Source organism: Cyrtonyx montezumae, unplaced genomic scaffold, assembly GCF_038088225.1.
Source record: "Cyrtonyx montezumae isolate F1298 unplaced genomic scaffold, pur_monq_1.0 scaffold_3, whole genome shotgun sequence".
Lineage (NCBI taxonomy): Eukaryota > Metazoa > Chordata > Aves > Galliformes > Odontophoridae > Cyrtonyx > Cyrtonyx montezumae.
The window spans coordinates 91133259-91155979 of record NW_027072034.1 but is presented as its reverse complement, the minus strand read 5'-3'; the positions used below and the strand labels follow the sequence as shown (position 1 = coordinate 91155979).

The 22721-nt window shown below is 39.7% G+C and overlaps 1 protein-coding gene across 2 annotated transcripts in view; it reads left to right on the top strand.

The window, feature by feature from the left end:
• The window catches only part of BORCS5 (BLOC-1 related complex subunit 5), a 57696-nt gene that overhangs the window by 25451 nt on the left and 9524 nt on the right, over positions 1–22721 (top strand). For both annotated transcript variants that reach the window (XM_065742382.1, XM_065742383.1), the window contains exon 3: positions 14051–14208. In XM_065742382.1, the coding sequence (XP_065598454.1) occupies positions 14051–14208 (158 nt within the window). The remainder of the gene's footprint in view (positions 1–14050; positions 14209–22721) is intronic.

Genomic DNA, 22721 nt, shown 5'->3' with positions numbered 1-22721 from the left:
TTCCATAGGTGTGGACTTCTGAGTTGCTTTTTGTGTGTACTTTGTTCCTCTTTTTACACTTTTTTCTTTTTCTTTTTTATTTGCTTCTCCACAGTATCAGCCTTTTATTGTTCACAAGGAGACAGACAGACTCTTGTTCCAGGGCAGGGGGAGGAGGGAAGAAACGTGTAAGCACAGTGGAATGTCCTTTTTAGTGTCTCTCTCTGGCTCCAGGTCTGACATGTGGGGGTTTTAATGTATAACAAGCAGCAAAGTCTCAGAATACAAGTGACAATGAAAATAAAATTCAGTCAGTAACCTTGGGGCTCTGAAACTGAGCAAATGTTTATCAGAGTAAGATTCTGCTGGACATCACTGAATAAGAATGAGCTGATGTCACACTTGGCAAGAGCAGGAGCTCGTTTTTTTCCACACAAACAGCACAACATAGCAAGGAGAAAGCAGAGGGAAGAACAGAAAGGAGGGGAGGGGAAAGAGGAAGAGAGGAGGAGAGCTGTTTGATATAAATTGAACTAATAAAAATATATTAAGACATGGTTTGTTTTGGTGGAAGGAGTCCTAGTGCAAGGATGTAAATAGACAAAGGTTAAGGATGCTTCTGGGCTCCTCCTACACTGTGTCCTTGAAGAGCTGCATACAGATTCCTGACAGCCCTTGCATAATTTGCTTTGACTTGCTCCAAGTAGACAGTGTACTATAGGCTTGTTTCTGTGGTCCTTATTCAATGAGAACTCATTTGGTTTTAATGTGAATTTTCACTTGAGTAACAAAGTTCAGCTTTTGTGACCTCTGGTAGCTTCAGTTCCTGGTCAGTTAATAGGAGGGTCTCCCCTCCCTCAGCGCTACATGCCCTGTTTTTAAAGCTTCATCTTGTTTTATACTTCAAATAACGTGAAATGCTAACTGCTGAAAGAGATTTGCATCAGGCAGGCAACAGAGTAGCAAAACCAGGTAGCATCTGAAGCTAGGAACTAACAAGCTGTATCTGGTGAACTTGCAAGTGAGCAGTGTTGGAAAGTGACTCAGAAAAGTTGTAGATATGCTGAATGTGTGCTGTGGTAGAGCAGACTTTTTCTGATGAACTCTAGGAGTCCACTCTTTTAAAAACAAATGAAAGCATAAGAAATTGTTAACATCATCTAATCAAAGACCCATCAGCTCTGGATCATCTCCTGGCTGTCATCATATGTGTAAGTGCTCTAGTACAGCATAGAAGCAACACTGCTTCTTTTAATTATTACTGCTTCTTATATGTATAACTTGATCTAATATCTGTATATTGCTTTACCTACAGGAGTTGTGGGGTTTTGCTCTGTGCTCTTGTATTCTAGCTCAGAGCAGTCCTCTTGTGGAGTGGCAGAAGTTAAACTGGACAAGAGCTCTCCTGTACTGGAATAAGCATCAGTGCCAAACATTATAGCAGGTAGTTGTATCCCATCAGGCTCCTTTCCTCATTCCATCAAGTACCCAAACTGTTAAGAGCAACCCTCCTTGCAGCCACCCACATATTTACTGGTATTTGTTTAGTTAACAAACAGCCTTTCATGATACTGAGCAGAAAACTGGGTATTATTTTTTCAAAATAAAAAAGAAATTAGAATTTAAAAACTGGACTTTTATGGGGGCAGCAAGCACAAACTTTACAAATCAGTTTTCAGTTATAACTTAACATTCAGCAAGCTGTCATCACAAGGCATTCAAAGCTCCTGCTTTGGGGAAGAGGCAAAGCTTTGCATCTCACCCACTCAGCATGCGGTTCCCTCAGGTGTATACAGCTCTCCGGAAGCTTTTGGATTTGATGACTTCCTGCTAGACCACACTATCTCATTCAAAAAAAGCCTGCTCATTCAGATTGAATAGATTTAAGTGTTCTCATCTGCTAAATGACCTTACTAGACACATGCACCCTTCTGACCTCTTCTGCAATGACTCAGCACTGGGTGTAAGTGAAAAAGAGCTCATCTGACTTCAAGACAGGCTGGATGAAGAAAAGCTGTCGCTTTTGTGCAGGAGGAGGAATAGTTGTTTGTGTGTTCTGCTCATTGCTGAAAGCTGCCTGAGTCTGATGAGTCTTTTATCTGCTCCTGCATCACAGTCCTCTATAAAGAGGACTTTGTAAATAACGACAGAACTAAAGGTAGTTACATATTTATTAACTGGGCTGTTGAATAAAAACATTTAAGGTACCAATGCATTTCTAAAAGAGTCTTAAGATTCAGTGTTAAATTTAAGTTCCAACACATCCTAAATATCTTGTTCTTTTAAGTCACTGAAAGATTTAGATGCTGTTTTATGTTACTGTCACTAATACTTATGCAGAGTTAGTTTTCCTATTCTCTTTTTCCCCTGATCCAAGAAAAGAAGTGTACGTCTTACTGCTGTGGTTTGTTTGTTCTCATACTGCTTTTAAGTATTTCTGTTAGAATGGAAGTGTGGATTCAATGTGTTTCTATGTATTTACTTCAGTGGAAACAAATTTTGTTCTGAGATACTGGAATATATGGTGGTGCTCTTGTCATTGCCTCTGTGCCTACAAATTCAAAGATAATCAGAATTCTTCACTTGTCTAAAAATGACAGTATAAAAAGAAAGTCTAATCACTTTCTGTATGCCTTGTCTCAAATCTTCCTTTCGACCTATTTTAATGTGGTTCAAAAAGTAGTGCAAAGATCATTGCAGAAGTGGATATACATTTACGTAAGACTCGTATGAAAACAGTGCCTGGAACAGCTGCTTTCTGTTAACAGCTGCAGTTTGCACAGCCATGCTGATGTTAACAGTGAGGTCAACACAGGTACTAAGCAAGCAAGGTCTGTTAGCTTTCTAAGAAGTCTAAGGAAGTATAGATTGCATCCTTAAAGTGGAAAAACCTAATGTCAAAATCAACTTCCAGGTCATGGTTAGATGCAATAGGTTGAGGTCACTTACATCTGGATGTACTGACTTAAGTATTTTGCTGGGTTTAGTGTGATTGGGCCTGATGGAGGCTTTCCTAAAAATGATGCTGAAGTTGCCTGGTCTCTAGACAGCACAAGAACAAGTAGCTGGAGTGTAAGGTATTTCAGCAGGTGAGCTGTTCTGCAGTGCCTGCTTAATTTTCAGGCTGCTTAGACACTTTGAGCTGTGCAGCTGGCTCATCCTGCATATGTTTGTGCAGAAGGAGCAGCTGAGCCTGTGTCTGGCCACTGGTGCAGTGCCAAGCAACTGCTTGCAAGCATCAGAGCTTTCTCTAGTCTTAAGTCTTGACTGATCTATAAAGTTCAACCTCTTAGGTGCTGAGATATGCTAGAATGGTGTAACTGCTAAGATCTAGAAAGATGCTAGAAATACTGAAAATAACTTTCTCACCTGTCTCACTGTAAAATAGGAATAAACACAGATTTTCCCTGCCAAATGCTTAACGTTCATTTGTTTTCATGAATAATCTTGAAAACCTAATTTGGAATGAAGCCTCAATTTTTTATTTTTTTTTTTTTAATTTTTATTTTCCCATCCCTATTTTGGTAGCAATGAAGATTTGCCTGGCAGAAAAGCTCTTTGGCTTCAGAGCTCATCCCTTCCTGCTATTTTATTCCTTATCTGAAGTCAGAACCTTCTGTACAGAATGTAAGAGTTAGTAACTGACTATGTCTCAAGCAAAGCGGTAGTTTTAGCTAGTGAGTTAAGAGAAATACTGCTTTATGTGCATTTTTAATATATTAATAAACAGTAATGTGATTTTTTTTTTAATGTTTGTGTTTTCTTTTTGTCCTGGTCCTCTGCCACAATCCATGGGTTTACCAGTGGCTTCTGAACAACTTGCACCTTACATCCTGCTGTGGCTGCCTATCCAGGCTTGCTGCTTGGGGTCCTGAAGGGCCAGGGGGTGGTGGAAAACAGAGCTGTCAAATGGGTGTGTTGGGGGGAGGGGGTGAAGGAGATGGTGCAAGGCTGGGGGCCTGGACTGGCAGTGAGCCTTCCTCCTTTGAGCATTGCCTTAGTGACAGTGCACTGCAGCTCTGTGTTCCAATTCAGGTACTTGTTAAGCATTTTGAAGGTTCCAGTGCCATATCCTTTCTGAGATCTGTGGCTTTGTGCACAAGCAAAGAACTCAGTGGGGATGTGGTAGTTGAAATGCTGTTAAGTTTTACTTCTAGTCAAGTAAGTCAGATGGTCTGGGTTTGTTTGTTTGTTTTTTAATGTGTAATGAGCAGAAGGAGATGATGTACCAGCAATTACACTAACAGCTATTACAGAATTGCAAGGGTTGGAAGGGCTTCAAGAGATCATTGAGTCCAACCCCCCTGCTAAAGCAGGTATCGTACAGTAGGTCACACAGGTACGCATCCAGATAGCTCTTGAATATCTCTGTAGAAGGAGACTCCACAACCTCTCGGGGCAACTTGTTCTAGTGCTCTGTCACCCTTACCGTAAAAGGTTTTACACTGATGCTTTGTGTGTCCATTACATGCTGTATTTTTCTAACTTTTGTGTGTGCATCTTAACGTAGTCAGAGGATGCTGAGAGTTACTCTTGTGCATGCTGTAGTCTTGTACTACTTGCCAGGCTCTGCCCCCGGCTGGAAGAATACCTGCCTCACTGCCCCTTCTCAGCTGGAAGCTTCCTGTTCCTGCTACAAGGCTGCTTGTAGTGACAGCCATCCTAAGTGCTGTGAGGAAGAGATGATTTGCGTGGGTAAAACTCTGCTCTGAGTAAGTGGAAAGGTAGCTAGTAGAAATGCTATGGTGAGGAAGTAAAGTCTTGCTGTGACATGACTGATACTTTCTATGGTGGGTTTAGGAAATAGATTTGTGCTGTGTGTGAGTGTGTCGTAAGCAGAGTGTATGTTAATAACTTAAAGAATCAGCATTGGGAAAGGTGTGTGTTTTCACAGCTTCACTGTCTGAGGTGGAGGTTAAGTGGAGGCAGCAATGAGCTGTTACGTCCTGGGTACATCTTCCTGCAGGGGGAGTGACACAGGTGACATCAATGCTGAAATGTGGAATTTGCCAACTCTTTCCCTGAGCTGTTTCCTGCCAGGTTTATGGCTATGCTGGAACCAAGGCCTTTGGCTGGGAGTATGAGGAGACAGGGTTTGAGAGACTCTCAGCCTGCTGACCACAGATGCTGTGTGTACAGCTGCTGGAAACTGGGCTGCCCTTATTGTCTGCTTGCAAGGACAGGATCACACAAGTACTGTCATTAATGCTCACAATAATGCTTGCATAAGTAGCAGCTTATTATAATAGTAAGGTGATGCTTTTTCATAGTATTTTTCTAGTGACTTCATTTACTGAAGTGAAGAAGGAATGTGTAAACATGTAAACTATCTACTGCAGAGGAGGTAGAATTTTCTTTATTTATATATATATATATATTTTTTTTTTTTCCCTGGGATTGTAAGACACTTTATGCTGGGGATTACTTATTGTATTTTGTCTTTCTGCAGGGTACTTGACAATATTTAACAGTAGATTATAAACATGGATGTAATACAGAGTGTAGTAGGCCACTTATTTCAGAGTAGCTGTTGAATGCTTTAGGTGCCCTAGGAAGCCACACAACGCTGAGTGATTAGTTTTTAAACACTTTGTCAAAGGTAAATACTGTGAGTTGCTTTCCTCCTTCCCTCTCCAGCTCAGCTTTTGAGTGTTTCAGTATCCTCAGTTTAACTGCCACTATTTCATGTCAGTTCTAGCTCAGTGTCTCCTTCGGGGCTTGGAAAAATACCTTTGTGTTGCAGTTGTTCAGATACTTCTGGGAAAATTGCATATATTGTATTCTTTTGTTGTGGTTTAACCTGCCAGGTGGCTCAGCACCACACAGTCATTCACTTGCTGACCCCTCTTCTGAGTGAAATGGGGGAGAGAATAATAAAAATAAAAAAGGTAGAACTTGTGAGTTGAGATAAAATTATTTACTAAGATAGACAAAGGGAAAATAGCTTTAAATATGTATATGTTATATGTAAGTTATATATATAGTTATATATATACTATGTGCATATAACTTGTTTTATTATATATATATATATATATATATATATATATATATACACACCTATATTTAAATACAAAGCAAGTGATGCTCAAGCAGCTGCTCAACACCCCCCAGCCTATGCCCAACTCACCCCCCGAGCAATGGAAGAGAGTAAGATGAACTCCCATCCCCTTCAAAACTCTTTCTGCTTGATGTCATATAGTATAGAATATCCATTTGGCCAGTTGAAGTCAGCTGTCCTAATTCTGTTCCCTCGCAGCTCCTTAGGCCCTTTGCTGTGAATGGCCTTGGCTCTGCACAGCACTGCTTAGTAGCAACTATAAACACTGGTGTGTTATCAACATTGTTTTTTCTCCTATTACCAAAGCAAAACATCATACCAGCCACTGAAGAAAATAATTCTGTCCCAGCTGAAATGGAGGCACTCTTAAATTTTTTTCTAAAATGAGTTCTAGTAGATGCAGGAAAGGAATAAAAACAGACCGAGCAATTATCAGAGTAGTGCAGCTTCCAAGGCATGCTGAAGCCTTCAGAGACTACCTTTGTACAGATTTCTTAAAAATAAGGGGCTTACCAACTGAAAACTTTCATATCATGTTACTACAGTACATAGGAAAAAGAGAAGCTAGCTAGTTTTGGAAATAAGTATCAGCCAAATGAAAACTTATGTGAAATGGCAGCCCACACTGCTAGCAGAATGGTTGAGTGATAAATTAGGTTGCATGTAAGAAAAGAAAATAAAGTGAAAATGTCAGCTCTATAGCGTTTACAAATCTTTCATGGTTTTTGGTATATTTTTCTGAATGCATGTAATAGTCAGAAATTACTGTTCCCAGGTCCTGTGGCCAGGTATATTTTAAATAGTGCTTTTGGAAACTTGGACAAAGGCCATAACATGGCTGTAACTCTTCTGTTGTGACGTTATTTTTACTATAGCAGTGTGCCTTGGCTCAAGCCCTTAGGATGTGGGGCTGCAGTGGTAGTTGAGGCCAGTTTTTGTCAGAGCAGACGTGAATAGTTGTAGTCCTAGCTCTCAACTATACATTGCTCTGAAACAAAAATTAAGGAAAAATGGAAAAAATATCATTACAAAAAGCAGATACAAAAAAGCAGTGCTACAAAAAAGATAGAAAGTACATTAGAAGTATTGCTACACACCAAATAGAAACTATGTATTTCATGTAAATAAATGGCCCTTGTATCACAATCAGTGCTGTGCTTTCTTCACAGTTACAAAACGTCAATAAAAATTTTACCTATAGACCCTGTTATTTAAAAGGAATTCTTTCTGTTTCAGTCTCTGAACATTTCTCTGCCACTGGCTCTGTAGATAAGCGGCCTGTTCACCATTCTTGCTCTGTGTCACGCCTTGGCCATAAATTGCTATCACAATATTCTGAAGCTGACATTCAAACACTGACATTGAAGAAGATGCACAAAAGTGAGAAGAAAATAAGTAAATGGTAATTAATCTAATGCTTATTTTACTTGTTGAAAAGCCATTCCTTGTTTACTGACAATATGTAGACATAATCAGATTCTGTAAACCTGAAGTGGCAGCTCATTTTGCTTTAAATAATCTTAAAGTGGTCTGAGATACACGCATATGAATAAGTTGCCATGGAGAAAACTGGGTTGTGAACTCAGACATGCAGCATTTGGGCTTGTGCTGTAGTTACTGTGTGTGCATGTGCTTTTGTCTCCTGGTAAAAGCAGCACGGTGTACTCTGCTCCCTCTTCATTTACCTGAGGTAGTTTAGACACAAGCTGGTTATTGTGGAACAGCAAACTTGCCCCAGCTTCACGTGGCTGCCCTTTTGCTCAGAGGTGACTTCAGATGTCGCCTTTCCTCTACAAACAAGTCCACATCGTGGTTTTGTTTTGTTTTCCTGCTACTATGTGCTACCCCATATGGATAAATATCTATACTCTTTTACCTAAAATAAAGGTTAGCCTTAGTAATGTAATCAATTAAATGAGTTTTAGCTTGTAATTTGCTCCTGCTCTTTCATCTGCAGCTTAGAAAACTTTTTATCTGCAGGCAAATGTTAACCAAGTTTTGCAGTGTGAGAGAGATAGGAAAGCTAGTTAAGGTCTTGTTGTTTCAACTTTACCTGTCCACCTATCTTACTTGAGATTCTTTATATGTTTTACATGTAGAAATTCTTGAAGTAGCAGCTTGGCTGTTGCTCAGACAGAGGGTCCCCTCTGTCCTGTCCTTCCCTCCATTCAGCCTCTCCAAAACTAGCCCTAGGTTTCAATCTCCTTGTAAGCTGACTCCTTTTTCAACCCTAGAGAAGAAAAAAAAGACCACACAAACTAAAGCACAGTATTAGTTCTCTGCTGCTTTAGTGAAGTGTATCGTTATGTGTAATAACTGCGTGTCGGTGCTGGTTTGCGGTGAGCATGATAAAAATGGGAGTTGGACTTTCCCTTTAAAGGAGCATGTATGTGGGGGTCTGGAGTGAAGAATCTTAATTTGGCTGTGGTTGTCTCACAAAGTTTTATTAGATGTCTGAGAAGCTGCGTGGGAGTGACTGCATAAATGTGTTTAATACTGTCAGTTGCACAGGAAAACAGGCTCTGCTGCTTCCTGCACTGCTGGAATGTGTTACGTGAGGGTGAGAGAAGGGGAGGGATGTTCTGGTAGTGCGGTCATCAGGCTGTGGGACAACAGCTTCCATGTGGTCTCAGAGGTCTCAGATAAATCACTTAACCTCTCAGTGCCACTATTCCTCATCTTGTAAAATGACGTTAGTATTCTGCCCTTTGTACGTGCATACTGCTTGCGATAATGAGGTCTGTTGTAGCCTGCAGATATCATCTGCTTACATAAGCAAGTGATGGTAGGTCTTAGGTCTCTTGATGTGTTTGCCACAAAGAAAAGAAGTAGCTGTGGAGGAAATGCAGTTTGTTGCATGACACAGAACCACTGCTCTCACATTCCTGTGAATTATGCCATCCATTTTCCCAGTTTTGTCCTTGTTTTTCTCCTTTCAGGTCAGTGAGAGGAAGTGGACTACACAACTAGACAAATGCCTCGTCATATTTTACTTCTATGCTCCAGAAATCAAAATAAATAAATAAATCAGTGAACAGACACACTTGGTAGGATCTTGGTTGCTTTTATTTGCTGTGGTGCAGCTCTTTGCTTTTCTTCAGAGCACATTGCATACCTTTTTCCCTACTGAAGTTTCGAAGTGTCTGGCAGCCACTAGCAACTTCTCCAAGGCTCAAGCCTTGAGGTTACAAAGAAGTGTATCCAAGTAACATTCAGTGCATATGAACTTGGGAAATGCTTTCCCCTTTTGGGTATTCAGGTTTCTAAAAATCCAAATGAGGAAGTGTTTCTGATTTGCTTGTGGTTTGTTTCTTTTAAAATAGAGATCTTCATTTAGAAATCTTTTGCATCATTCAACACATTTGGTTTTTTTTTGTTTGTTTGTTTGTTTTGCAGCAGTCTTCAAAGTCTCAGTCAGTATCAGGCTCCATCATGCTAACCAATTCACAGATTTTTTAAAATATGGGGCAAAAGGTACTGCTTCAGAGACATTGCAAACTTCAGTGGTGCAAAACAAAATGTGCATCTTACTGATTATGTATAGCCATTCCTATGTGACAGGAGGAAGTTTTAATGGTATGCAGGATCTAAGCTTAAATAAAAATGAAACTCAGTAAAAAATTTTACAAATTCTGTTTGTGTAATTTAATATTAACAAAAACTCTTCTGAATCAGATTTTTTTCTAATGTAAGATCTGTGCCTTTAGGTAGAGATTCATAAGAGATTTTTTTTTTGTCTGTGTCATAGGAAACTGCATTTTTAAAGAAACTTAAGTGTCTCAGATCTCCTTAAATTATGTTGGTTTTCTTCATATAAAGGAAGTGTGGAGATGTGGGTAATTTTTGTATCTTTGTGAGTATTGTCTTACAGGCAGTAGCTCAGTGTTGGGAAACTGAAGCACATTATTCACACTGAGAGAATATTTGGGCTCTTCAGTCAGAAAAGTTGCCTTTAAATGATGTGACAGGACAAGAGTTTTCAGCCCCTCTGTCACCCATGCAGAAATAAAAGATCACACGGCATGGGCTCCAAAATAGAAGAAAATTTGCTGCTACAGCCAACATTCCTTACCACAATACAAATATGTTCTTTGCTCACATAATAGCTGTTCAGTTTGTCTACAGTCAGTTTGCCTCTGTGCCACCTTCCCTTGTCACACTGGGATAACGTGCATCACTCATGCTGAGCAATCTATTCTCCAGGTTTCAGACAGCATAGTAGTGATTTCTGGTGTACTTCTCTCTTTGAAAGAGAACCAACAGCTTGAAAAATGAGTATCTAGTTTATTAAGAAATAGAAGTTTTAGATTGCTTTTTCTTACAATCTAAGAGTACAAACGTGCTCTGGAAGGGGGCAGGGAAAGTAAAGCAGTAATCATGCGAATGAAATTGTGAGGAGAGCAGTTAGGTCTGGCATGCTGATGAGCAAGTTCACATGCTGTCTGCTTCAGGAGGCACTGGGCCACTGGGGACTTCTGTCCTCTCCACCTTTTGGCACTTGAGAGACTGACCTAATAAATATTTTGTTACACCAGATATGATCTCATATCCTTTTAAAACCTGCATATTGGCCAGCTCTACTTCCATCCCATAGGATGGGCCTATTCAGTGAAGAGTTCAAAGTGTGGGACAGAGCTTGGAGAAGGAAGCAGTGATTTTCAAGAAGAAAGTTATTTAATAATACCTGGAAGTTCACAGTTCTCCAGAAATGAAGCCGTCTCAATGCTGAATCGCTGGAGGCTTGTACTTTATCTCCTCAGCTCTCTGTTGTACAGGAACAAAGGATACCAGCAACACCCTTTTTAACCTCCTGCCCTTTCTCTCCATGTCTCTTGGTTGTTGGTTTTTTTTTTTGTTTTGTTTTGTTTTTTTCCTGTGAATCTTAAGCTTTTTGTGGTTGTAGGGCAGCATGCTGCTCTGCTATCTTGTAGGGCAGAGCATGTGGATAGTACATGATAGCCTTCTAGGATCACTGCTGCCTGTTATGAGGAGAGGATGAAGGGGAGAGTTGTGAAACAGTGGGAACAATGGGTTGCAGCACTACGTCTTTTGGTTCCTCCTGGGCTCCCCAACTTTCTAATTGTTTGCAGTCTCTTCCATTATGTGTCAAGTTGACTTATTGCTGCCATCTGCTCTTTTGGAGTAAAGCTACCGACTTGCTGGAAAATCAATAGCTGTGAATTAATAAAATGTTAATATTTACAGTGTGGATAGTAAGTAGTCACTGCGAACAAGAAAAAAAATAGAGACTGATTTTTTGTTGAGAGGAATTTTTGCCAGATAGAAAGGTACATCGTCTTTCTCATTCTGTTTCTTACTCCAATTTTTCTTTTCCTATGCATTGGAATTCTGAGCTAAATTGTTCTCTGACATTGGCAGCATGAACCCAGAGATCTGGAGAGAAGCTAATTGCCGTAGCTTCAACCTGCTGCATCACCCTGAATTATGCTATGCTCTCTATTTGAACAATGTATGTTCATTGTTTTTTATTTCTACTTCAAATATTTGTACTGGGTTGTATTTGAACTTCTGTCTTCTTATGAAGGTATTCCATCTTCAGTGTCTGCCTTCACTTGAGCTCATGTTTTGTTTGATGGTGAGTTAGAGGCTACTTGCAATTTATTCATTTTGCTTTTAGCATTATATAGCCTGTACATGGTTTTAAGTACATACTGTACGTTTAAGCAGCATAGTCCTTTGTAGCTCATTTTTCTGTCCTTGGCCTTGGCCTATTCCTCCTTGAAACTCTTAAAAGCAGCTTAAGTTAGCCCAAATGCACACTTCATTTTATTTAAAACTATTAAATAGAGCATAATTCTTTTTCTCCTCTTGAAGATGATGAGAGGTTAACAACCAAAGAAAATTAGTTAGTTGATAGCATCATGTATTTAAATCAGTGAGAAAACAGGGTAGTGCCCTCAGGTGTATGGTGAACTCTGTTATTTTGTGAACATTCAGCATAGTAAAAGTTGAGCATGTTATCTGAACATATACCCTGACAAGTTACAGGGGATCAGAACTAAGAAAGTGATGAAATACTGAAACATATCATGTAAACATTTAAAAAGAAAAGTCTAATTTCCTTCAGTGGGTCTGCTCTCATTAAAGCATTGCACTTCATCTGAGAGCAATCTTTGCAGAAAGATTTGCAGTTAATGTTGCTGGACCTAAGATTTTATTGCACGTGGTTCTTTATAGAATGTAAAAAATACTTTGTGTTGAGATCGAACAGTTAACTGTATTTCTTCTCCTGACCTCTAGACTCAGGTTTTGCTGTTGTAGTGGGCAACAAGACAGCAAAATGAAACTATCTTTTTTACTCTGAAGATGAGGGGGTAAAAAAAGGGATTTGTCTAAAGGGTAATTGAGAGCATCCTGAGAGAATGAAATGTTGACTGTTGATGCAGAGTAAACCCACTTCATCATATTTGATGAGATTTCTGTCCTAGTTTTGTTTTCACTTCTGTCTGGAAATGTTTTTGAAGAGGTTTAACTTTCTCAAATTAATAAGATATTCAACCTCAGTCTTGCTTTCTGTCTTGTTTATGAGTGTTTTGGCAAGAACTTGATGTCACAACTTGTTTGTAGCTTCCAGCATGCACAGGGGCCAAACAAATAATTTCCATTTCCCAGTGAGTTACATTCTTAGAAGAACTTTTCCAGTCTCGATAACTTACATTTATTACTTCTTTTAAATTATTACTAGCTTAGTGTGATACCTTCTTGCATTTGCTGTTTTAATGTCCTTTCCTGTCAGTAAATGGAGAGCCCCAAAGGGCACGTGGGTGCGGATGCTGAATTCAACTTATGTAGCCTGATGGATGAGTTGGAAAAAGCATTTTGTGTGTGTGTGTGTGTGTGTGTCCTGCTTGTCACAGATGGTGTTGCAGCTAGGAAAACGTTCTGCTAATGCTGGAGCAAAATGAAATGAAATTAAATAAAGGAAATAGAACTATTAGAAACAAAACAAACAAACAAAAAAACAACAGAAACAACAACAACAACAAAAAACAACCAGAAGCAGGTTGGTCTTAGAATTTAACGTCACTTTTTCCAGAAGCTGTGGAGAAAATTGACAGTGTGATGCACGTATCCTTGGGCTCGGCAGCGGTTCTCAAGTTGCACTATGCAAGCAGCATGGAATGAGCAGGAGATATTCTCTGGATGATTTTGTCATTTGTTCCCCTGGATATTTGCAGTGGCCCACTGGCCTACTTTTAAGTCTCGTGCTATCTATCTATCTATCTATCTATCTATCTATCTATCTATCTATCTATCTATAAGCATTTTGATAAATGGAGTCATGTAGGTGAGGATCTTAATTTCATTAAGAACTTAAATATATGTAGCTGGCCTTTGAGATTGTAAAGAAAAGCATGATTGTAATGAAAAGCATTATTACAGCATGAAAGGATTCTGGAACTTCTAAAAAGCAAGGTAGGCAAAGCCTGGACATTTTATCCCATTTAGCTCAGGTGGGACCTTTTTTATTCAGCTTTGCTTGGGATAACCAGTGAATTTTTAATGATTTTTAAAAAGTGGTTTGAGTCTCATTCCCTTAGGGGAGCACAGAACTGAACTTCTCATTCTGGCACACTTAAATGAGAAGGACTGTCATTTTTGGAGTTCAGAATGGTTTGTAACAAAGAAGAAGCAGGACTTGCATCACACAGCTTACCAGTGTAAACGAAGCTGTCATGCCTTATGTTACTGCATTTACAATATGTGTTTAAGCTCTGTCAAGGAGGGCTGAGCTGTATGGCAAACTGTTCTTCACACTGCAGTGAAACCTAAATATTCGAAAATCTCCAATCCATGCATGCCCTTCTCACTTCTGGCCTCCCTGGACATTTGTGTTGCTAAAGTCTGTTCAGTAGCCTTGGAGCCTGAATTAGCTTTTAATTGTTCCTTTAAAAGTATTTCTTCTGGACATGTTGTGCTGCTTCTGCCTGCAGCTGGGCTGCTGGTGTGAACAGCTAAATTAACTCTACTACTCCCCTTGCCTTGCAGGACTTCTCAGCGGGCAGACGTCTCCAACCAACACCAAACTTGAGAAGCTGGACCCACATCAAGTGCTGCAACTGTGTCTCCGATACCAGGACCATCTCCACCAGTGTGCAGAGGCTGTTGCCTTTGACCAGAATGCTTTGGTGAAGCGCATCAAGGAGGTACTGCCCATTGTGCTCTGCTCTGGGAGGGAGGGCCTTGGTCTCTGCATGTCTCTAGTCCCTAGTGAGCTGCGAGTGCCAGTGCTTGCTTTGAGTGATCTGTAGTTGCTTGAGGCAGTCTGCCTCAGAGAAAACACTCTGGAGAAACTCTTGGTCTGTGCATTTCAAGTGAAGTCCCACGACTACCTTATTTTGTTTTCTTACATGGTGTATTTATTGGTTATGCTCTGTGTTTCTCGGCTGCAAACATTTTATGTTCCTCTGTTATTGTGAGTACTAAAAATAATTGTTAAAGAAGTAAAAGATCAGGATTCTTAAAAGTATTGTTCCTTATTCAGATCTCTGTGTTTAGCATTTTATTAGGCCTTATAATTAAGCTCTAAGGAAAGGAGTGCCTAGGATAACAGCTTTTGTGGTTGCAGGTAATATTTCTTTCTTTCTTCAGTGGATTTGTAGAGCCATACCTTTGTTTTCAAAGTCTCTGTTCTGTATGGCTGTTAAAGATCTTCCTGTACTGCTGTTCCTGTCACTAAATGATCACTTGGAAATCACTGATCTGCTTAGCTATTCAATGATACCATTGGGAAGGAAATTAATTCCTTGTGTGAGCATCCTGCAATTGAATTGCCCATCTCATTGTGTATAGCTACTGATGTTGGAAGTAGAATGGCTTACCATTTTCTAAAGTTGAGACAGACAGGTGTGAGTAGAGATACTATTTGAGAGTGATTTCTCACATGTTCACAGAACTGGTAAGTACTGTAGATATCCAAAGTCTCTGACTCCAGATAGCATTCAGTGTCAAAAGGTAAAACTTTGAGCAGGTGGTTAATTTTTATTCATGTATAGTAAACAATGACCTTGATTCTATATTGCTATATTGGCTTAGAGCTGAGAAATCCCACGTGACAAACTGGATAATAAATTTGATTCATGGACTGTCTTGAGAAGCTGCTGTCATCATGAAGTTTTAAGTCCAAAGTAATGTGGGAGCCATTAAAAAGGCCTTTTTGCTTTGGTGTATCATGATCTGTGGCCAGCTGTTACACAAGATGTAAAGATATTTGCAGATGTTGGTAACTCAGATCACACCATCTCAGAAATGGGATTTAATTGCTAGCCTGATGACAGTGTACAGCATTAATCTAGCAGACTGTAATTATTTTGGCTATTGGAGAGTGACTATCAACATGATTTAAAGTCACAGTAGGCTCCACCAATGCAATCTGCATTACTTAGATTTACCTTCTATAGAGAAGTTACAGGCTGCCTTTCAAATTACCAGTGATGTTACTTTCTTACGGTTCATAAGGCCTCTGATGATATGATGTGATACTGATATTGCTGCTGCATTCTTTATCACAGACTCCTCTATCACAAAGTGCAGGAGAAATGGGTGAATCTAACTTGGGCAACTGACAAGTCATGTTTTTGTTTTGTTGGATTTTTTCTGGGATTTTTTTTTGGTCATGACACTTTAGTAACTTCAGATGCTTTGAATCCCACTGCCAGATCTGATGTTTTTTTACTGTCAGTTTTCCTAATAATTTTTAAATGTTTTTATTGCATTGGCTGTTCTGCATGTGTGTTCTGAAAGAGCTGGGTGGGACCCACTCTGCTTAAATCATTCTTTTCAAATTGTTAGAACTCTCTTTAGTGCATTAAATTGAACCTCTGCTGACAGCTGATGACAACAAAGGGTGCAGCTGAACTAGGACAGGGTTTGTCTCTTATAAGTATAGACATAGGAAATCGTATTTGTCTGCAAACATTTGTCAGCAGTGACTTTGCTTTACAATGTAGACAGATTTTTGACCATTGATAAGGAGTAAAAAATGAAATAGAATAAAAGCATTGTGAAAAGCATAATGTATGCACGAGCTGTAGAGTAAACTTTTATATTCTTTCTTTAGTAGTCATTAGTTCCCTTTTTTTTCTCTGTAACATGAAAAGTATTGAAATATTTTTTTCCTCTTATAATTCACCAGAAAAGTCTTCTATGCTCTTAACTTTACTGCAAAACACTGATGAACTTTAGTCCCTGATTATCTGAGGTCTGTTTACTGCTCAGACTTTAACTGTCTTTATTCAGTATAGCCACAGCCCTGCTATACAACATGTTGTAGTCATACAAGCTGCAGCTAGATCTTAGTTTTCCCTTGACAAAATGTCTCTGGGTAAGTATCTTGTGCTTATTATGTGTCTGGAAAAAAAGTTTCCCAATTTCTGGCAAAACTCGTAAGTACTGTTGTAAGTTTAGTGGCCCTTGATAATTCATAATTGACTGTAGTGGTTTGTAAATCAGCACACAATCTAAATTAAAATGGTTCTTAATTGAAAAGAGAATAATTTAAGGAAAATAAAAATCTCACATGCCAGTTGTTACTGCAGATCTAAGCTAACCCATCAGTATGTTTCTTTGCTCTGGGGACCAAAACAGTCTAGTGTTGCTGTACGTCTCATTTTCTGGGTTAGCCAGTTTGCAGAATGTTGGCTAGATCTCTGAAACATAAAATCTGTGCTCTTTCTAGGTTGTTCTTTCTCAAATGATATCTACCCAAGCATTTCCTTGAGGAAAGAATTGAAGATGTAATTGAAGGCAGTTGACTCAACTGCTCATCTGCCCATCTTCAGCAGTTAACCAGTTAGTACCGGTATCTGAACTGTCTGGTTTCAGAATGGTTTGAATGTGTCACAGTGGGCTAGGATAAAATAACCAGTATGCATTAACTATCGTGTTTCATATAAAGTTTTGGCAACTGCCTCACCATCTGTTACAATACTGCATTAATCCCAGAACCATTGAAATATTTAGAATTCTTTCTATTTTTTTCCCCTGTAATGGTTTGAAGAACAGCAGTTAGGGACTTATACATGTGTTAATTCGGAGTCATGGCATCTGATAAAAAAATTGTCAGTTTTTGGGAAAAGAGCCTATGAGTAGTTTTTTTCTGGGCAGCATATCTACTCTTCGGTATTTTGTATGATGAATAGCCTTAGCTTGTTGGATTGACCACTGTGTTATTGGCTTCTGGGGGCAGAGTGTTCAAGTGGGACTGGAAATGCAATGATGGACTCTTACTTGTCTGCTGGTGGCATATTGAACCTGTGTAGACTCAACTTACACAGAACGTGATGATTCAGGCAAAAAAAATTTCCACTGTAGCCAGGAGGTCCTGCTGCATCCTACTTCTGCCATGACAGCGCTGTAGGTCTGTGTTAGAACTACTAAAATACTTGGAGCAACTCCAGCTACTTCTAGGCTTGAGATCAGCATGTGCTTCCCTCACCAGGACTCTGCCTCAGTTTTGTGATCTGTAAAAAGGGAGACTTCTGCCAAGATCAATTTGGAGGTTAATATTGACCAGCACTAACTGTTAGGTGTGCCTGCAGGAGGAAAACAAGCGAGCAAGGAGAATGATACTTCAGTTTAAGTGATTAATTGCAGAGAGTATCTGATCTGAATGGCAGGGAGAGAATCTGGCAAGTCATTTGATGGGAAATAACAGGGAATGGCAAACAAATAAGTAAATGCTGGGGAAATCAACTCAATTTTCAGAAGGTGCTGTGATTTTGTATGCTTTCAAAACTTTTTGGTTTCAGTGTCTTAAAGACGATTTTCTGTGTGTTAGTCTCTAAGCTTGTTAAATATGACATCTTACTAAATATCTTAAGCTGACTATCCAAAAGTTACACATCATATTTGAAAATGTAAGCTGAGCTTCTTTCTATGAAAGCAAAATGGAAACTAAAAGACCATCTAAGTTCCTTTCAAAGATGCTTTGAAATAAAAACACCATTGGCATTTATTATTAGACTTCCTTTATTGGCAAAGGGGGCATACTGCTCAAAGTATCCTGTATTATCCTTAAAGGCATGAGAATGTGTGCATAAAATGTATTTGAAGCCGGATTGCTAGGAGGGCTCTCATGCTTTTCCCTAAGAGCAAATATTGATGTGCTGTATTTGTAGCTCTGTTGCTGTAAGAATCGCAGACTGTAGGACACTGCATGGCAGGAAACTAGGTCGAAGCAGCACAGTATCCCATTAACTGCAGCAGCAACAGGACCTGGGATGCACATCTGCTGCATTCACATGTGGCTTGTACCTCATATTTCTTGAAGTACTTTGTTTGAGCAGAAGGACGTGAACCATGCCATGCTCCATCACAATTAGTGTCCCTTAAGGGGATGGACTGAAATGTTGGGACAGTTTTGTGGGGTTAGTTTTAGTTTGCTTTTTGTTCTTGCTTTGGGCACTTTCTTCAGCATTCTCATCAGTGTGAAATATTTGCCGTTACTGGCTGTAGTTACAGTTTTCATGTAAGTGGTATCAACTGAGTTTCTAAAAACAAAGCCTGTTTTTTTTTTTATGCTTTGAGAATAACACCTCGCTAAACTGAATTACACTAACAAAACATGAATGACCTCAGCAAGTCCAAAGGTCCAAGACTTTTCTTAAAGGTCTGTGTGCTCACATGACTCAGACTGCTAGTTTTATCCCTTCCCATTTAAGAGAAGGACTCAGAGGACTGAAAACAAGTGAGTTAAATAAAGCAAAAGTGAAAGTGGAGATGTTTACTCTTGATGGAACACCCAGTGGGGTTTTGCTTGTTGGCAAGTTGAATCTGAGTCAGCAGTGTGCCCTGGCTGCCAAAAAGTCCAACTGTACCCTGGGGTGCTTTAGGCCCAGCACTGCCAGACAGGTGAGGGGGAGGATTGTCCCACTCTGCTCTGCCTGGGGCAGCCTCACCTCGAGCACTGTGTGCAGGTTTGGATGCTGCAACACAAAAAGTACCTTAAGCTATTACAGGGCTTCTGAAGGAGGGCTGTGAAGATGGTGAAGGGTCTGATAACAAGGTTTATGAGGAGTGGCTGAAGTCCCATTGTCTGTTCAGCCCAAGCAGAGGAGCGGAGGGGAGGCCTCATGGTGGCTGCAGCTCCTCATCTGCTCTCCGTGAACAGTGATGGGCCCTGAGAGATTGGCAGGGAGCGGTGTCAGGGGAGGGATAGGTGAGGGTTAGGGACAGGGTCTGGACCACAGAGTGATTGGGCTCTAAAACAGGCTCCCAAGGACAGTGGTTGTAGCCCCAAGCTGCCAACGTTCAAATATTTGTGCAACACTCTCAGACAGGATTTGGATTTTGGATGGTCATGTGTGGATCCGGGAGTTGGACTTGGTGATCCCTGTGCATCTTTTTCATCCCAGGATATTCTAGGACTCTGTATTACGAAGACTTCCCAGATGATGCCTTGTTGAAAGTTTTCAAGCAGAAACCTTCTGGTTCACAGACTTAAACAGTGTCCAAAATCCAGGGGGAAAAAAGGATGAGAGTTCCTTGGGATATAATGTTCCTGAAACGTGGATCTTGAAATGCCACATGCATTTTCAGGGAGTTTTAATGCCATGCTGCCATGCTTTTTATAAAAGCTGTGCTAGGGAACATAGTGTTCTGTGAAGAAACCAGTACATTAAATATAATCTTTGGCATCCTGAAATTATGAGGTTGAAGTCTGTGGCAGTCTATCAGGCTCTTTCTTTCTTCCTTCTCCTTTGATGAAGTGTTATTTATAAACACTGGAATTTTAATGGAGCAGACGCCATCATGCAGAACTAACTGCGTAGTGCTGTTAAGATGGAAGCCTTCATGCCCTTTAGCTGATCTTGCTTTTCTTTCTCCAGCCTAATGCAATTTTAGCTAGAATTCTCAAATGGTGGGATGATGTCCTAACTAGCCAACAGCAAAATGAGAAATTGCTTTTAAAAAAGCTTTGCAGTTGTTATTTTAATATATAGAACAAACATCTTGCTGTGTGTGCTACAGGCAGATGGCCAGTGCTGTGTTGTATGTGAACTTTATGAAGTGATCGAGTGGTTACGACATTGAAATCTGTTGTGTTAACATACACAGCTTCATTTGTTTCATAAAACAGACCAGTCCCTTATTCCCAGAGCGTGTGTATGAAATCATTTCCATCATGTTCCTTGTGCTTTGCTTTCTTGTGCCTGTTTGTGAAAAGTTGTAAACAGAAATCCTTTCCACCTTGGTAAAGTTCGGCTTAACCAACTGTCTTGCAGACAGAAGGATTTGTGTTATTATAGAAATGCAGAGTTTTAAGAGACTAGTGGTAAAGATCAGAAGTCTGATGTATTTATTCTTTCATCTATTCTTATTATAAGCTGTATTTATTCTTTCATCAGTATTAGTGCCTGGAGTTTAGGATTATAGAGTACCATGAGGAATAGAATGCAGTTTCTTCTTACACCTTGCTTAAACTAGGATTTTGGGTTTCTTATTTGAGCTTTATTTCCCAAGGTAGGAAAACAAACTAAAAACATTGCAGAGCTTCAAATAGGAATAAGAGGTATTAAAGTTCATTCCAGAGTTAGTCTTGGTACTGAACTTGCGCATGGAACAGATTTATGAGAAGAAAGATACAAATCTCAGCCTGGAGGTCTATCATGCAAGGTATTCCAATGAGACAATCTCATTTGGCAGCATGAAGCAGCTATTTCACTGAAAGAGAGTTCACAGTACAGCAGGGGAGATATAAGGATGCCTGGGGACTGGTGAACCTCTGGGAAGCAACTGGAAATGCTTTACTTGGTAAAGCAAGTGAACACCAAGAATAGTACGATTTCTTTTTCTAATTAAGTTTGGATTTAACTTAGGCTGAAGATGCTTTACTCCCTCCCTGCTGGAATCTGTTGGATAGGAAGAGCCCCTTTACAGACTGTTTTTAACAAGTACTTCCTGTTTCAATGTTCAGCTGAAACTTTTAAGGTGTCAACTCTACCCCTAAGTAAGAATTATATGTTTTTTTTTTTTGTTGGACACAAATAAGCTAACAAACAGTTCAGCAATTTGACATTCATTATAGACAGGTTAGCCAGTAGCATTGGCTGTATTTGGAGTTGTACTAGTGGTAGGTTGGTGGAGCAGGGTTGACCTTGTGTTAGCAGCCCTATAATTAACATTCTGAACTGCAAGAGTGACTTCATGTTGAAAGCATTACGAAGTCTTAGTGCAGGTAATCTGTCCCTCTTGCTTTTTTATGTGAGGGGTAGGGTTTCCTTTGTGCTTGTTTGCCATTGGGGCATGAATGTTTCTGTATGAGAAGACTATTCGGTATTATTTAAACACTACTTTAGAAATAAGAAACATAACATTTAGTAGTAATTAATTCTTGTGTGTGTTGTTCCTTACAGGATGCTTTATCAACCTCTATAAGCCTATTTAAAATACTGAAATAGAGTATAGCAGAATATCCTGTAATCAATCCAGACTGTGGCATAGGGGACAAGAAATAAGGTTTCTTTACCGAAAGAGGCAGTAGTTTACCTGAGGAGCAATTACTGGGACTAGCAAATTATCCATATGATGAAATCTCAAATCAGATGAATTTCAGCAAGAAGGTTCTCAGGCATTTGTGCAGCAAGTCAGTGTAGCGGCAATATAGGGTAAGGAATTTTAAGGTCAGAAGGGATTCTTGAGTTGTAACCTTTCCTTTTGTGCAACTCAGTCCATAATATTTAATTACTGATTATGCCTCAACCAAGCTACATGGAAACTGCAGACAATTACTTACTTTCGTTTTAAAAATTTTTCCTACCATGTCAGTGTAAATTTCAAATGCCTTATCACTTTTGATTTGTTCTAGGGATCTGTCTGTAGACATGAACAGAGGAATAGAAATACTCACCCTTTCCTGAAACTTGAGGCTTAGTGCAATTAACATGGATGATGGGTTCATGAAAGGTGACTGGCTCTTCTGAAGATGAAAGAATGAATTCTTCCCTCCCCATCGTCACTGGGATGTTACTGGCTCATTTTATGTTCAGCTTGACTATGAAAGAGCTGATGTAGAGGTTCAAAAACATCTTTCAAAAATCTACTGGATTATTAATGCCTAACACTGTTAAAGCTGATAAGTACTCGAGTGTCCCTGGTGAGAGGCTGATTTGGAGAACAGTGACAACTATGTGAAGGATACAGCAAAAGCTTCATCTGTCATATGCCCAGAAATCCCTGATTCCTGGCTGCTTGGGCTTGTGCTGCTGCATATGTCACACTTTAGCCTTTGTGCACATGTACCAGATGTCTGCAGAGCACGTGGGAGGTAGGGCTGGGGATGTGCTGGCCTGCTGCAAGTGCAGCATGGTGATTGAGACAATCCTTATCTGCAGATTCCTTGGTGGGAAAAAACAACCACAAAACACTTTACAAGCTGCAGGAAATGCTTAAAACTCAGCTCCCTTGCATTCTCTAATAACAGAATTGGGAGCTTTTTCTTAGCGTTTTCTAGAAGAGAAATGCTACTTTTCTGCTAGTGTATCTAATTAAATACAGCAAAGTTTATCATCCATTTTTGGATAATTTTTAAAGACCTTCTATAGTACTTATAGAAAAGAGGAGCTATGACTATTGGGTGCCAAGTGTAGAGCTGCTGGCAATACTATTAGGTCAGATGGCTTGGAAATGTAAGCATGTCAACTGTTCTTTAGACACTTTC